The sequence below is a fragment of the Siphateles boraxobius genome, unplaced genomic scaffold (assembly GCF_051911475.1).
Source record: "Siphateles boraxobius isolate OS27281-9 unplaced genomic scaffold, OSU_SipBor_1 7, whole genome shotgun sequence".
NCBI classification, from domain to species: Eukaryota; Metazoa; Chordata; class Actinopteri; order Cypriniformes; family Leuciscidae; genus Siphateles; species Siphateles boraxobius.
In genome coordinates this window covers 20,058,110-20,071,281 of record NW_027509197.1, presented here as the reverse complement: position 1 = coordinate 20,071,281, position 13,172 = coordinate 20,058,110, and the positions used below count along the sequence as shown (strand labels likewise).

Below are 13,172 nucleotides of genomic sequence, written 5' to 3'. Positions count from 1 at the left end.
GATAATCATAAGAATGGTTTCTTGAGCAGCAAATCAGCATATAAGAATGATTTCTTATAGTAACGGCTACCAGAAAATGTACTACATATTTAAATATATTTAAATAGAAAAGCGTTATTTTAACTTGTAATAACATTTTACAATATTACAGTTTGTGTAATTTGATCATATAAATGAAGCCCAATGGGCTTAAGAGATGTTAAAAACATTTTAAAAAATCTTACCAACCCAAACTTTTGAATGAGGTATATGTAAAGGTAGTAGGAGTTATTTTACTGTCCTAAATAAAAGGAGCAGTGTATTACATTTAAATAGGCTACTGTTTGAAATATTCTAACATAACTTATGTAGTTGTGTCTACAATATTAAAACCAAAAGACAGGGTGTTGTAATGAACCATGTTGATGATGGTGTTCTGAGGATGATGTGTTTTTCTCTCTAACCTTGGTCAGATGCCCCTATTTAATTTGTACATTTCTAACTGTATACCAGCATAACACAGGTTTATTCTGTAAGACAGAGGCAGGATGTTGTCTCCTCCCTGGCTCATTGTATGACAACATGTGCAGAAAAGGCCATTTCCTCCAGGAGAAACATGGGAAACACACACATTTACACACCCCTTCCCAAACACATGAAAACCTGTTCGGGTACTGCCTGCAAAGAAATCTCACAATGCTTTGATTGGGCTTTTAAATTATTCTAATTATTTTTTTTAATAAGATGCTTTATCAGTATACAGAGTATAAATGGCATTTGTGATAATTACTCAAGCAAGCAAGTTGACAAAAATACACTTGAAGTGGCATTTCATGACTTCTTGACTTGACTTGACCTGCACTTCAGTCACTTCCGACAGACGGCCTAGTTTGCGTTTGCCTGACCCAATGTGCAGTGACCTGTTTATTTACAACTACAGTGGGGTCCAAAACTCTGAGACCACTAGTAAAAATGTGTCTACTTAATATAAAACATTTTATTACAAACTGCATTATTATTATTATAACAACATGAGTGAAAAGTTGGATAGGAAAATAAGCATGAATTTTGTATTTGGTTTGTCCCTGTTTTGCTTTTTATGACAATTGTTTGTTTGTTTTTAACTTTAGTTTGTTTAGTTTAATGTATAGGCTAGGTTGTTTATTGTGTTCTTATTGTGGCCCACAAAAGCAATATATTTACTAAGCAATATATTGAATAGTATATATTTAGTATTAGTATATATTTATAATTTATATTTATGAAGTATAAATTACTTGTTTAATTTCTCAGATACCAGACATATAAAAAAAACATATGGGTTTTAAGTACATTATATGAATTAATCATACAAATAATGTGTGCTTGTCATAGCTAAGCTGTGTGATACATAACTGTAAATGTAAGCATTCATACATGCTATACAAACCTTATAAACATCCCGTAAGGTCATTCAATAGTATCTAGGACAATTCCTACTCAGGGGTGATAGTAGAAAAAAAATCCTGAGCCTGAACTTTTTTCCCTGGGACAGATGCGTAAGGGCGAGTTTATCCTCCGCTAATTTCTGACACAAAGTGATGAGCGATTGTTCTTCTAGTCTTCTTATATTGTTGTCATATATTTTTGTCATTATTTTTTGAGAATGAAAGACACACACAAACACATGCCTACCTTCATAATTCTTGACTTCTAAAGTTTTTTGAACTCGACCCAAATCCTAAATTTCACTTGCACTGCACTGCAATGTATTTTTTTCATGATTAATATTGCATTGCAAAATAATTTGTGCTGGTCAACTAGTCTAAAATTAAGAAACCCCTAGAAAACAGTAAAAAAAAACATTTGTAAATTTAAGATAGTTCTATATCCAAATATGATAGTCTACTTGATGAAAAGAAAAGAAAAAAGGGCTTTTATTTGTGCTGTGCTGTCTTTGCATTTGAACATTGCACATTGTAAACAGGACACGCATTAGCTGAATAAACGTTAGCCAATACAAACATACTTATAGAAAATAGTTGACAATGAATAGACAGGAGTCCTGTCACAGGACCAATAAATAGCAAAACCAGAGCTGTTCGGCTCTGAGCAAAACGAATCACTTATTCTAAAAAGAATATCAAGTAGCCTATTATATTAGAAGAATCTGACATAGGGCTGTGTTAATAGTAAAACGTCCGTCATTTAACGAATTTTAAAAACACGGGATGGATAATAAAAAATGCTTTCTGGCATTTTGACAGGAAAAAAAACACAACCAAGAACAAAACAGTTCGTCAATTTTCATTTTACAATTATCATCTCTCTCTGTGCGCGCGGTCTGTGTTTGTGAGAGCGAGAGCTCGCGCAGCACTGATACAACGGTTTCTTATCCACAAGTAACGCGCTAGTTTTCATACAAAATTATTATGTAACATAATTCGGTACTTTAGATATTATAACACAATAACGTAACACATGCAGGCTACGTTTCTCAACACTGAGAATGAATAAATAAATGCCTGTTTGCAGACTCGCGCTTATCAGTAAATTAATACACAAATCCCAGCACTTTCATAATCAGTTAGCTATAGCCATTTTAATTTTATTTAGATTTATTGTTCATCAATACTTAAGCTTTTTATAATTTGCATGGCTGTATGATGTCTTCATCTTATCAGAGTGACATGAATGACGGAGTATTTTAAGATAACCCATTCGATTGCGATCACTCCGTGTGATAATAGAATCCAGATTAAGTTAACTAACTCAATACAATACTTCAACTTTCCACATCCACCCAGCCCGTTTACCTTCAGGAGTCAGAAGTACCGTGACTACTGTAGCCTAGGCCTACTGTCCTCGCTCATGAACTCAGTCAGAGGCGGCCGCGGGAGTGGAAGCGGGATCGAGCGGACTTCTTTATTGCTGTCGATTTTCAGTCTCTTTTTAATGATAGGCCTTACAAATCTTTTAGTACCCGCTTGCTATTTGGGGAATGAACCCAGCGCTATGATTGGTCGAACTCCGCTTCTTTTGCTTCTTCTTTTTCACAGACACTTCTGTAATGTTACGCCGGAAATCCGGCGTGGCGCCGGAGCGCTATCAGGCCTGCCTACAACTACATGAAATTTGATTTTTTTTTTGTTGATATTCAAGAAGAAAAAAAACTACATTTGCACCAAAACCAAACACTGGCTATCAAAATGACTGATAGGTTAAGTAACAAGCCAGCCAGATTAACAAGATAATGCTATCCAACTAAAGTTTCAGATACCTTGCAGGCTAACAGTTTTGAATAAATATTATAATCATTACAAAGTCACTTATCACAATCACATGTTACAGAAACTGTAAAACCATAAACAATAAAGGTTAATGTGCTAGCAAACTAAATGTGTGCTAAAGTTAGTCTTGAACTATGGAACGATTCCCATAATGACTGAAGTAAAAACAAAAATAAAACAGAAAGAAGTGAGCTAAAGGATAAGCATGACATGTGGCCAAAAAGTGTGAACTTGCTTGGCTATTCACGTGAGACCACATTTCCTGAAAATGTCCTCACAAAACGTGTGTGTAATGAGCAATTGTAATCTGAATTTAGGAACAATAGAAGTCTATGCAATGACAACACATTCAATATTTCTCGTTTCTGTCATTCTCTTCTTTCTGACAACAACGTTCTTTCCAACAGCTGGTTTAAGAACTGTCACACAGCATATAATTTTACAGCAACACAATCTATTCACAACCATCATGCAATGCTGTGACACTCTTGCAAACCTACAGAAAATGGCATAGGTTGGAAAGCCCTACAAGGGTACTAAGCCAAAACCCTTCAGGACAAAGATGCCCCCATTAAGTCACACACACACCAACAAAAGTTTTTTTTTTTTTTTTTTTTTTAAATCCTCATTAACAGGCCCCAATAGTGTCAGAACAGCAAAGATTTAGATCATGATACTTTATAAAACTTTACAACACAAAATGAACCACAATTTCTACAGCATTTATTCTAGGTTAATATTAAATATTTATCATTCATGCTTAATCATAAAACATTATTGTTAATTTACACAACTTGAAATCTTAACACAATATATGTAATAAAATAACATTAACCAAGATTAATAAATGTTGTTAATATTTTTCATTGTTAGTTGATGATACTTACTGCCTTAACTAATGTTAACACACTGAACTTCACTGGAAAACAGTGGCTCTCAACCTTTTTAATTCAAGGGCCCTCATATTGGTAAGATATTTTCACAGGTATTTATGAAATAATTATGACCATGCTTGTTTTTAAACTTTTTTATTAACAGATACTAGGAGTGTTAATAAAGAATCGCAAAATAAATTGTTTAATTCAAGATTCTGATTCTGTATAGCCCCTTTCACACAGAGATTCCAGAAAATACACGGATAAAGTGACCCGGGATTTGACCCGGGTACGTTTGATTTTGGTTCATTCACACTGTCAGTGACTTTCCGGAATCAGAGACTGCGTTCACACACAACCCGCAAAAATCCCGTAAAGACACGTGACATCGATGTGACATGTAATGTCTCAGCAGCGTCTATAGTTTGCTTATGAGCTGTGATTTCTCTATGGAGAAACCACGCTTGTGCATTTTTTTCTCTGATTCGATCATAAACTAGCGCATTGATTGCGTTTTTTTTAGTTCACACAGCGCGAGTTCCAGGACTGATCCCGGCAATGTTACTAGGTCCCCAAACCGGCATCAATCCCGGCATCAATCTCGGGTCGTGTTGGCGTTCACACAGAAGGCGTTCTGGCAATTTCCCGGCAATTTCCCGTGATCAACACGCTGTGTGAAAGGGGCTTATTTTTTTCAATACAAATAATAGTTGTCGTGTGGGAATCTAGAATTTCTTTGTGTTTTTTTATTTTTTAAACCAATATCAGGGCTAAGTTTAGTTTAATTGTGTTTTGGTTTCGTTTTCCCTGATCCAAATTGCCTGTGTTCTTTGTGTTTGTTAGTTCCCATGGTTCCTGTTTAAAGGATTAGTTCACCTCAAAATGAAAATTTAATGATAATTTACTCACCCCAATGCTATCTAAAATGTTCATGTCTTTCTTTCTTCAGTGGAAAAGAAATAAAGTTTTTAGAGGAAAACATTTCAGGATTTTTCTCCACACAATGGACTTCAACGGTAACCAAATTGTTGAAGTCCAAATCAATGCAGTGTCAAAGGGCTTTGAAGTGCTTCAAAGGGCTCTGCACGATCCCAGCTGAGGAATAGGGTCTTATCTAGCGAAATGATTGGTCATTTTCAAAAAAAAAAAAAAAAATTTGTATATACCTTTTAACCACAATTGTTCGTCTTGTGCTGGTCTGCGATGCGCCAGGCATTACGTAATCACGTTGGAAAGGTCACGCTGGACGTAGGCGGAAGAAAACGTTTGGGTTTCAACAGATTTAAACATCCAGGACACGCACACGAAAGGACCATTTTAAACAATAAACTGACACAAAGACATAAATATGTCATTCAACATACAATAAAATTTGAACGATCCTCCTTCTCTATGCTTGTAAACAATGGGGCGTTACTTCTGCCAACGTCCAGTGTGACCTTTCCAATGTGATTACGTAGTGCCTGGCGCGTCGCAGACCAGCACAAGATGAACAATTGTAGTTAAAAAGTCTATAAATTTTTTTTTTTTTTTAAATGACCGATCGTTTTGCTAGATAAGACCCTATTCCTCAGCTGGGATCGTGCAGAGCCCTTTGAAGCACTTCAAAGCCGTTTGAAACTGCATAGATTTGAACTTCAACAATTTGGTTACCGTTGAAGTCCATTGTGTGGAGAAAAATCCTGAAATGTTTTCCTCAAAAAACTTTATTTCTTTTCCACAGAAGAAAGAAAGACATGAACATCTTGCATGGCATTGGGGTGAGTAAATTATCAGGAAATTTTCATTTTGAGGTGAACTAATCCTTTAAGTTGTGCACCCATTTCTAGTTTTGTTAATGATCTATTTCTGTCTGTGTATAAGCAGTTGTTTCCTTGGATATCTCCAAGTTTTAAATATTCTGAATAAAGACTGTTGTTGTGCAACCCCATTGCCATGTGTTTACTGCAGCAGCCACCGTTACAACCATTTTAATTAAGCTTTAATGCATTCTGTGCATTGTTGTAAAACATTACCTCTTTAGCTTACACTGACAATATTTTCTAAGTGATTCATACATATATATATATATATATATATATTTCTGTTAGGGGTGTTGCATGCAAGTCTCTGAGACTCTGACACCTGAAAATAGAGAAGAGTCGACCCTTTGTGGCTTTCATCTTCCTTTCAGGTTCTATCAGTGAGTGTTTGAGTTTTGGAATGGGTGACAGGTTGTTGTCATGGTGCATTAGCAAAGGTGTTGATGTAATGCATTTTTAATGCATAGGGCCTAATGTTTATCCAAAGTGTTGTTGCCCAGAGATAAGACGCACTCCAATATTTGGGGATTGGAGTAGCCTATTTGTGTGTACATGTGTGTGGGTTTTATCTCACAATACACCCACCAAAATATTAACATACATGTACCACAGAGAAAGAAATCTGGATGTGAGATTATCTGCCAAAATGCTTTTCTAAGACTATCTCTCTATACTTCGATCCTATTAGCAGTTGTCGCGCTAAAATTAAACCCTGACCATCCGCAACAAAATACTTGACTCAGAGAGCTTGTCAAAGAGAGGATTTGTGCTTGCATGCTCACATTTATGAAAATGCTATCATGTGGAAGAGGTTTGTGTTGTGAGTATGTATGTGTGTCTGTGTATATGTGTGTCCCAAAAATGAAACATAAATGTGTTCATTGTGTAACAAGGTTAGTATGTATCTGTGTGAGCTCATGTGTAACGTAACTGTGTGGGCTGACAGCAGAAAGAAGTAGGAGGTGAGAGAGAGAGAAAGAGAGAGAGAGAGAGAGAGCAAGAGAGAGAGAGGAGAGATGATCATAGGTTACATGTATTGCACGTAGGTGTTTGCATGTGAAGAGGTATGTGTGGATCACACGCCACCTCACATGCTGCAAAAAGCAACAAAAACAGACCAAACTGCATCACGTTGTGAGTGGGCCTGTGCTGCCTTTCTAAACTGCAGTGCATCCTGTTAGAGAACACAGAATGGATCTATTAACTTCTGTTGCATGTGATCTGTGCCTTGCTATCAGTTGAACTGAACAATAGATCCCACAGCACGGTTCAGCTGGTTAACTCAGTCACTCTTTTGGCATTTGGCATTTCATTTGGCATTCACCAATATTAAAAGCATTGGACAACCAATCGCGTACTTATTTGCGTGCTTTGTACATTCATGGAAACACTGCACATAAGAAGTAAGTTCAGCGTTTGAGAGTCAAACGCTGACAGAAAACACAACAATTAGAGTGAAGAAGAGACCGTTTCTATGGAGTCAATACAATGCCACATATGTTTGCAAAAGAAAATAAAGTTCTGCAAAAGAAAAAAAGTATTGAGCAAAAAAAGTTGTTTTGCTCTTGCTCTGTTCTGTGATGCACGTTCGTGATCCTGTTCGAACTCGTTCATCAAAATGAACAAATCTTTTTTCGAGTAATTTCGTTCGTTGAATGAACGAAATGACTCCGAAAAAGACTCATTCAAAATGAACAAATCTTTTTTCGAGTCATTTCGTTTGTTGAATAAACGAAATGACGCGAAAAAAGATTTGTTCATTTGGATTAGGGCTGCAACTAACGATTATTTTGATAATCGATTAATCGGACGATTATTTTTTCGATTAATCGATTAATCGGATAGAAATTAAATTAGATTTTTTTTTATTATAACTAAATAAAACCGTAAATCAGGGTATTTATGTGTAAAAGTGTACTTTAAAAAGTGCAAAAGCCACACATTGAGTTTTACTAATATCAATATTTGCATTGTTTTTAATGATAATTGCTGATGGCAAGTTGACAAACATGATTATTGTTAAAAAAATGATATCCAACATATTATGTTTTAACACAATTTTTGTTAAAACAAATTTACACAGACATGTTGTTCAGATGTGAATATCTGAACTAAAAACAAACTAAAAACATCTAAAATATATAATTCATTTAATTTTTATTTAAAATTAATTATATATTAGGAATATAAGGATAAAGAATATAATATATATTATATATATAATATATAAAAGAATATAATATAAGGATAAATTGATTAAATAAATATAGAAAGACTGAAAACAATTGTGTGAACGTAGAGCCGCAGTAGATCGCGTTTGAAAAACAATTAAAACTTAGTAGACAAATGCTATAAAAAGAGAACGGAATGGAGGTAACTTTACCCAGCAAGCTAACAGGCTTGAGTAAAGGACAGGAGAAATTATGCATTAGTGCACAAGCATTCGCTGAAAACCACTGAGTACAGTGACTAAAAAACAATATTTTACTGCTGCTGTTATTAACTGCCTTTGTATTTAATGCTTCACTTTGTAAACACCGTTTTAATTTAACCTATTTCTGCGGTAGCGCTATTTTAATCCATCACTTACGTTGCGAGCGAACTGATTGCACAACCTGATGCTCGAGACAAAATACAGACATCCCGGAAGTCCCGGGAGTCTCCCGCATATTGATTGCGGCTCCCTGATGCCCGCGAATTAGTTCAAACTCCCGAAATCTAGAGCGCGCAAGCAAGAGCGCGCATGCGAGACAGAAGAGACTGCTCCAAAGTACCGTGTAGCGCGCGCGCTCGGCAGAGCGCCTGAGGGAGAGAGACCTTGCGTGTGTGTGCGTACCAGTAAACGCTCCCCGTGACGTAAGCAGACCAACTAATCGATAATGACATTCGTTGACAACGATTTTCATAATCGATTATAATCGATTTTATCGATTAGTTGTTGCAGCCCTAATTTGGATGAACGAGTTCGAAAAGGAGAGTCACGAACGACGGTACGCGCTTGCGCTGTGCAAGAGAGGGGTGATCAGCGCGTACACGAGCGTGATTGACACTGCTAAGACATTCCTCCTGGCTCTGATTGGTTGTTTCTGACCGGGAGCGGTGTATTTCTGCAAATGGCAATAGGCAATTTTTCACAGATTATCCGTCTCATATTCTACTGTCAGGACATAATGACATTTTTAACAAATATTTGTTTACAAAAGTTACCTACTGGAGCTTTAAAATATTAGTGTTTTTAAAGATAAACTTACAATTACATATACACACACTAGTGTATTTAAAACAGGTATTAAACTGTGTGCTTTCACTTTCAGTTAGGTTGGAATTTACAGAAAACTCCTCCTTGAAATGATGACTCTAATCACAACAAACAACAGGCAACTTCTTCCCTAAAAACAGAGCTAAAGGCCACAAATACATAAAAAAAAAGTACACACACGGTTTTATTAGCAGTGGAAAATACCCAACACCACCCGTGAAACTCTGTGAGGCTTTCTTCATGTAAAATGGTACAGAGAGAGAGTGTGTATGTTTGTGAGGGCAACATGTCCCAGCTTGAAATCTTGAATCAGTGAAAAAAAATAAAAATATACAAAAAATAACTTCTGAGGAATTCAGAGCTATGGGGACAAATAGGAGCTGAACTCATCTGTGGCACAGTCAGGCACAGAACACCTGAACCAGTCATAACCAACACTTCTACTGAGGTCACAAATCTTGGGGCCCTTTGAAACATATCTGAAATATCTATAAGAATGCAGAGTGACAGTACATAATATATTGTGCTAACTTCACCGTTACTAATGGTAAGGATGGCTTCATCTTTGTGAGCTGTGACACCATAAACAGCTAAAATTATTTGCTGTTTAGTCACTAAATAACACTTCTTGCATTACAAATATCATGATGGACTGAAAGTATAGTTTCCTGCATTAAAGTACTTCAGAAGAGCTTCCAAGAATGCTAGGAATTTGCCATTTCCACGGTCTGCCCTTTCCTGTTTCCTATTTTAGCTGCTCTCCTGCCTCCGAGCTGAGGGGAGTGCGGAGGAATTCATGGGGAACGGAAGCAGATCTCCCGCTCAGTGAACATTCCCAACTGTCATCTTGGCTTTTCTTGCAGCCGTTCATGACTAGTGGTGACCAAATCTTTCCAGTGAATGAACTGTTCTCCATTCATTGACACGTTCACAGTTTATTTTGAAGCACTCAAAATAGCACTGTAAGGGAACAATTCATTGATTGGACCTAGTACTAAATTAGTCATTGGCTGTATCTGGAATTCCATACTCTCTTGAGTAGGTAATAATAAGTATTAAGTAATCAGTTCACGATCGTTAAAAAAGTATGTTCTATATAGTATGAGTGTGTGTAGTGTGAATGTAATCTGGATATACTACATTTGCCATGTTGTCATTATCATGTGACCTACCAGCGTCAGTTGTGTCGCTTCACTACCATTCACAAATCCTCTCCCGTGGCCTCATGGGATAGTACAGTGTCCATCATATCAGAATCTCACCGGGACAAGTAGGTCATCTGGGTACTTTTTGCCTACTCTTTTATGAGTACTGTAAATTTGGACATAGCCTACTACTTTAGTCACATACAGTTTTTCACCTACTATATACCTAGTAATAATAATAAAGATTCATTACATTTATATAGCGCTTTTCTCTGCATTTAAAGCGCTTTACATAGAAGGGGGAAATCTTCTCAACCACCACCAATGTGCAGCATCCACCTGGATATAGTAGGAAAGTATGCGATTTCAGATGCAGCCACTGTGTTAATGAGACTCAAAGCAGCTCTTAACTAGACAGCTAAACTGGCAATTAATGTTGTAAGGGCATTATTGAAACTGTGCATTTATTTAGACTAGTATTGTGGTATTTTTCTATGACCAGATACAAATCATCCCCAGTAGTAAATATGAATAAATAAATAAAGATACATTTATGTATTTGTCATATGTGGGGAAAAGCTGTGATGATACTTAAAGTCGCAATGAAATTGAGGTAGTGATAGAGCTTTTCTTCCGTATTGTGATATACATACAAGTGTAACGAACATGTAGGGTGGAGACTTGGTTCTATGCATCAATTGTTGATTGCATTGTAAAATGTGTGTTGCATTTAAAAATGGAGGCTTTGATTGGATCATTGAATCGTTGTCATTTACTACTGTGATCTTATGGGACACTATGCTAGTAAACATGTCAACAGAGAATTGGGAGGGGGATGTGCACGGAGAAATATATTTGACTAAATACTGCAATACTCAATAAAAATAAATAGATTTTGTGGTGACTTTAACAAATTGGTTAAGTGAAAGATTCACCACAAAAAGAAACAAAGTGATGTGAAATACCTGAGTGAATCATTTTGCTTAAGAGATTCAAACGATTCGGCTCAATGAGATCCCTACGTCATTGCCTCGCAGAGATGCATGACTAAAGTAGTCATCATCATAAGCAGTAGACATAAAAGCATCAAATCAAAGAATTCTTCTTTTTTTTTTTATTCAGGACATTTTTATAGGAAGCAGGTGTCTCCTCACGAGTGTGTACGCTATAGCCTACACTAGTAAACAAAAGAACTAGCATAATCCCTACAGATCCAATGACCATCAGCCTTCAGAGTTCTGGTTTCAAAACATAAGCCACAAATGCATTAATTTCGGCATTGGTGTGTACTTATCTCCAAACATGGAAATGAAATCTTCAGTCGTAAGTGTCAGGGAATTTCCATAGAAGGCCTAATCATGTGGACAAGCTGGTCATAGGAAGTAAAATATGGTCAGTCCCGCGCGACAATAACAACATCCTCTACTTTCATCCTACACATCCTCAAAGCTATTTTCTGGGCGTTTGTAATGCATCTGGACACAATTGAAGTGGCCCGCATCTTTATCCCGGCCCAGGACACTGTCCTGTCCGCAACAACTCTGTAACATTGTATGCATGCTGATGGAGACGTTTCATATGCTTTCTGTTGAGTAATATGTTATAATTAAAGTTTTTGTTTAACAGCCAACATATAATGGGTCTAAATGCGACAAGATTTTGGGCAACATTTCCGTTTGAAACTATATTCTCAAGAGCATCTGACTGAGCAGGCGCGCGCACAGCGTGCTAAACACAAATAAAGCATCACTTCAATTTACCTGCTTCAACCGTATCCGTTAAGTCGTAATTTGTTGCTGTCCGAGGGAATTCTTTCAGTTTTCTTGAGCTGAGGTTCATAAATCCAGAGTTCGCCGCATCCTCCAGAGCTCTCTCCAAGCCCCTGCTGAGAGGCAGGTTCGTGTTGGAGCACTGTCCGCTCAGGTTCGTCTGTAATGCGGCAGAAGTCAGCTGGGAATGAGGACGGGGCTCCGGTCCCAGCGTCGCCATATTCGCCCCGTCGGGGAAAAAGCTCGTCGAAAGGCTCTGCGTGCGCTATATCCTAAAGAAAATAAGCTGGTCTCAACATGCAGTGTGTGAATTTCCTCCTAGTGCGCTCTGACCGTCCACAACGCGTCTGCGCAGTTTGTTTATTGAACTGAGCTCATATAACGTGTTTACTGGTCTTTACTACAGCGCCATCTGCTGTATGTTCACAAATAGCGATGGTTACTACTAGTACTAAACTCAGCAAAAAAAGAAACGTCCTCTGACTTTCAACTGTTTTTACTTTCAGTAAACTTAATGTGTGTAAATATTTGTATGAACACTAAAAGAGTCAACACCATAAGACATAAACTAAAAATGTTTCACAGACATGTGACTAACAGAAATAGAATAATGTGTCCCTGAATGAAGGGAGGCTCAAAATCAAAATTACCAGTCAGTATCTGGTGTGGCCACCAGCTGCTTGAAGTACTGCGGTGCATCTCCTCCTCACAGCAAGAACTGACAAATCTGGTCCAGTCCATGAGATGTTACCCCACTCTTCCACCAAGGCACTTGCAAGTTCCTGGACATTTCTGGGAGGAATGGCCCTAGCCCTCACAATGCGATCCAACAGGTCCCAGACGTGCTCAATGGGATTGAGATTCGGGCTCTTCGCTGGCCATGGCAGAACACTGACATTGCTGTCATGCAGAAACTCAGAACGAGCAGTATGGCTGGTGGCATTGTCCTGCTGGAGGATCATGTCCGGATGAGCATGCATAAAGGGTACCACATGAGGGAGAAGGATGTCTTCCCTGTATCGCAAGGCATTGAGATTGCCTGCAATGACAACAAGCTCAGTCCGATGGTGATGT

General features: G+C 37.5%; 1 protein-coding gene across 7 annotated transcripts in view; it reads right to left on the bottom strand.

The window, feature by feature from the left end:
* lrch1 (leucine-rich repeats and calponin homology (CH) domain containing 1) overlaps positions 1 to 12,474 on the bottom strand; it is a 58,156-nt gene extending 45,682 nt beyond the window's left edge. For 3 of the 7 annotated variants that reach the window (XM_077216416.1, XM_077216415.1, XM_077216411.1), the window contains exon 1: positions 12,090 to 12,449. In XM_077216416.1, coding sequence (XP_077072531.1) covers positions 12,090 to 12,318 — 229 coding nt within the window. In that variant the 5' untranslated portion in view covers positions 12,319 to 12,449. Of the gene's footprint in view, positions 1 to 12,089 lie in introns of all 7 variants that reach the window. The other 4 variants (XM_077216412.1, XM_077216417.1, XM_077216410.1 and 1 more) reach the window with 2 other exon arrangements.
* Positions 12,475 to 13,172: the final 698 nt, after the last annotated feature.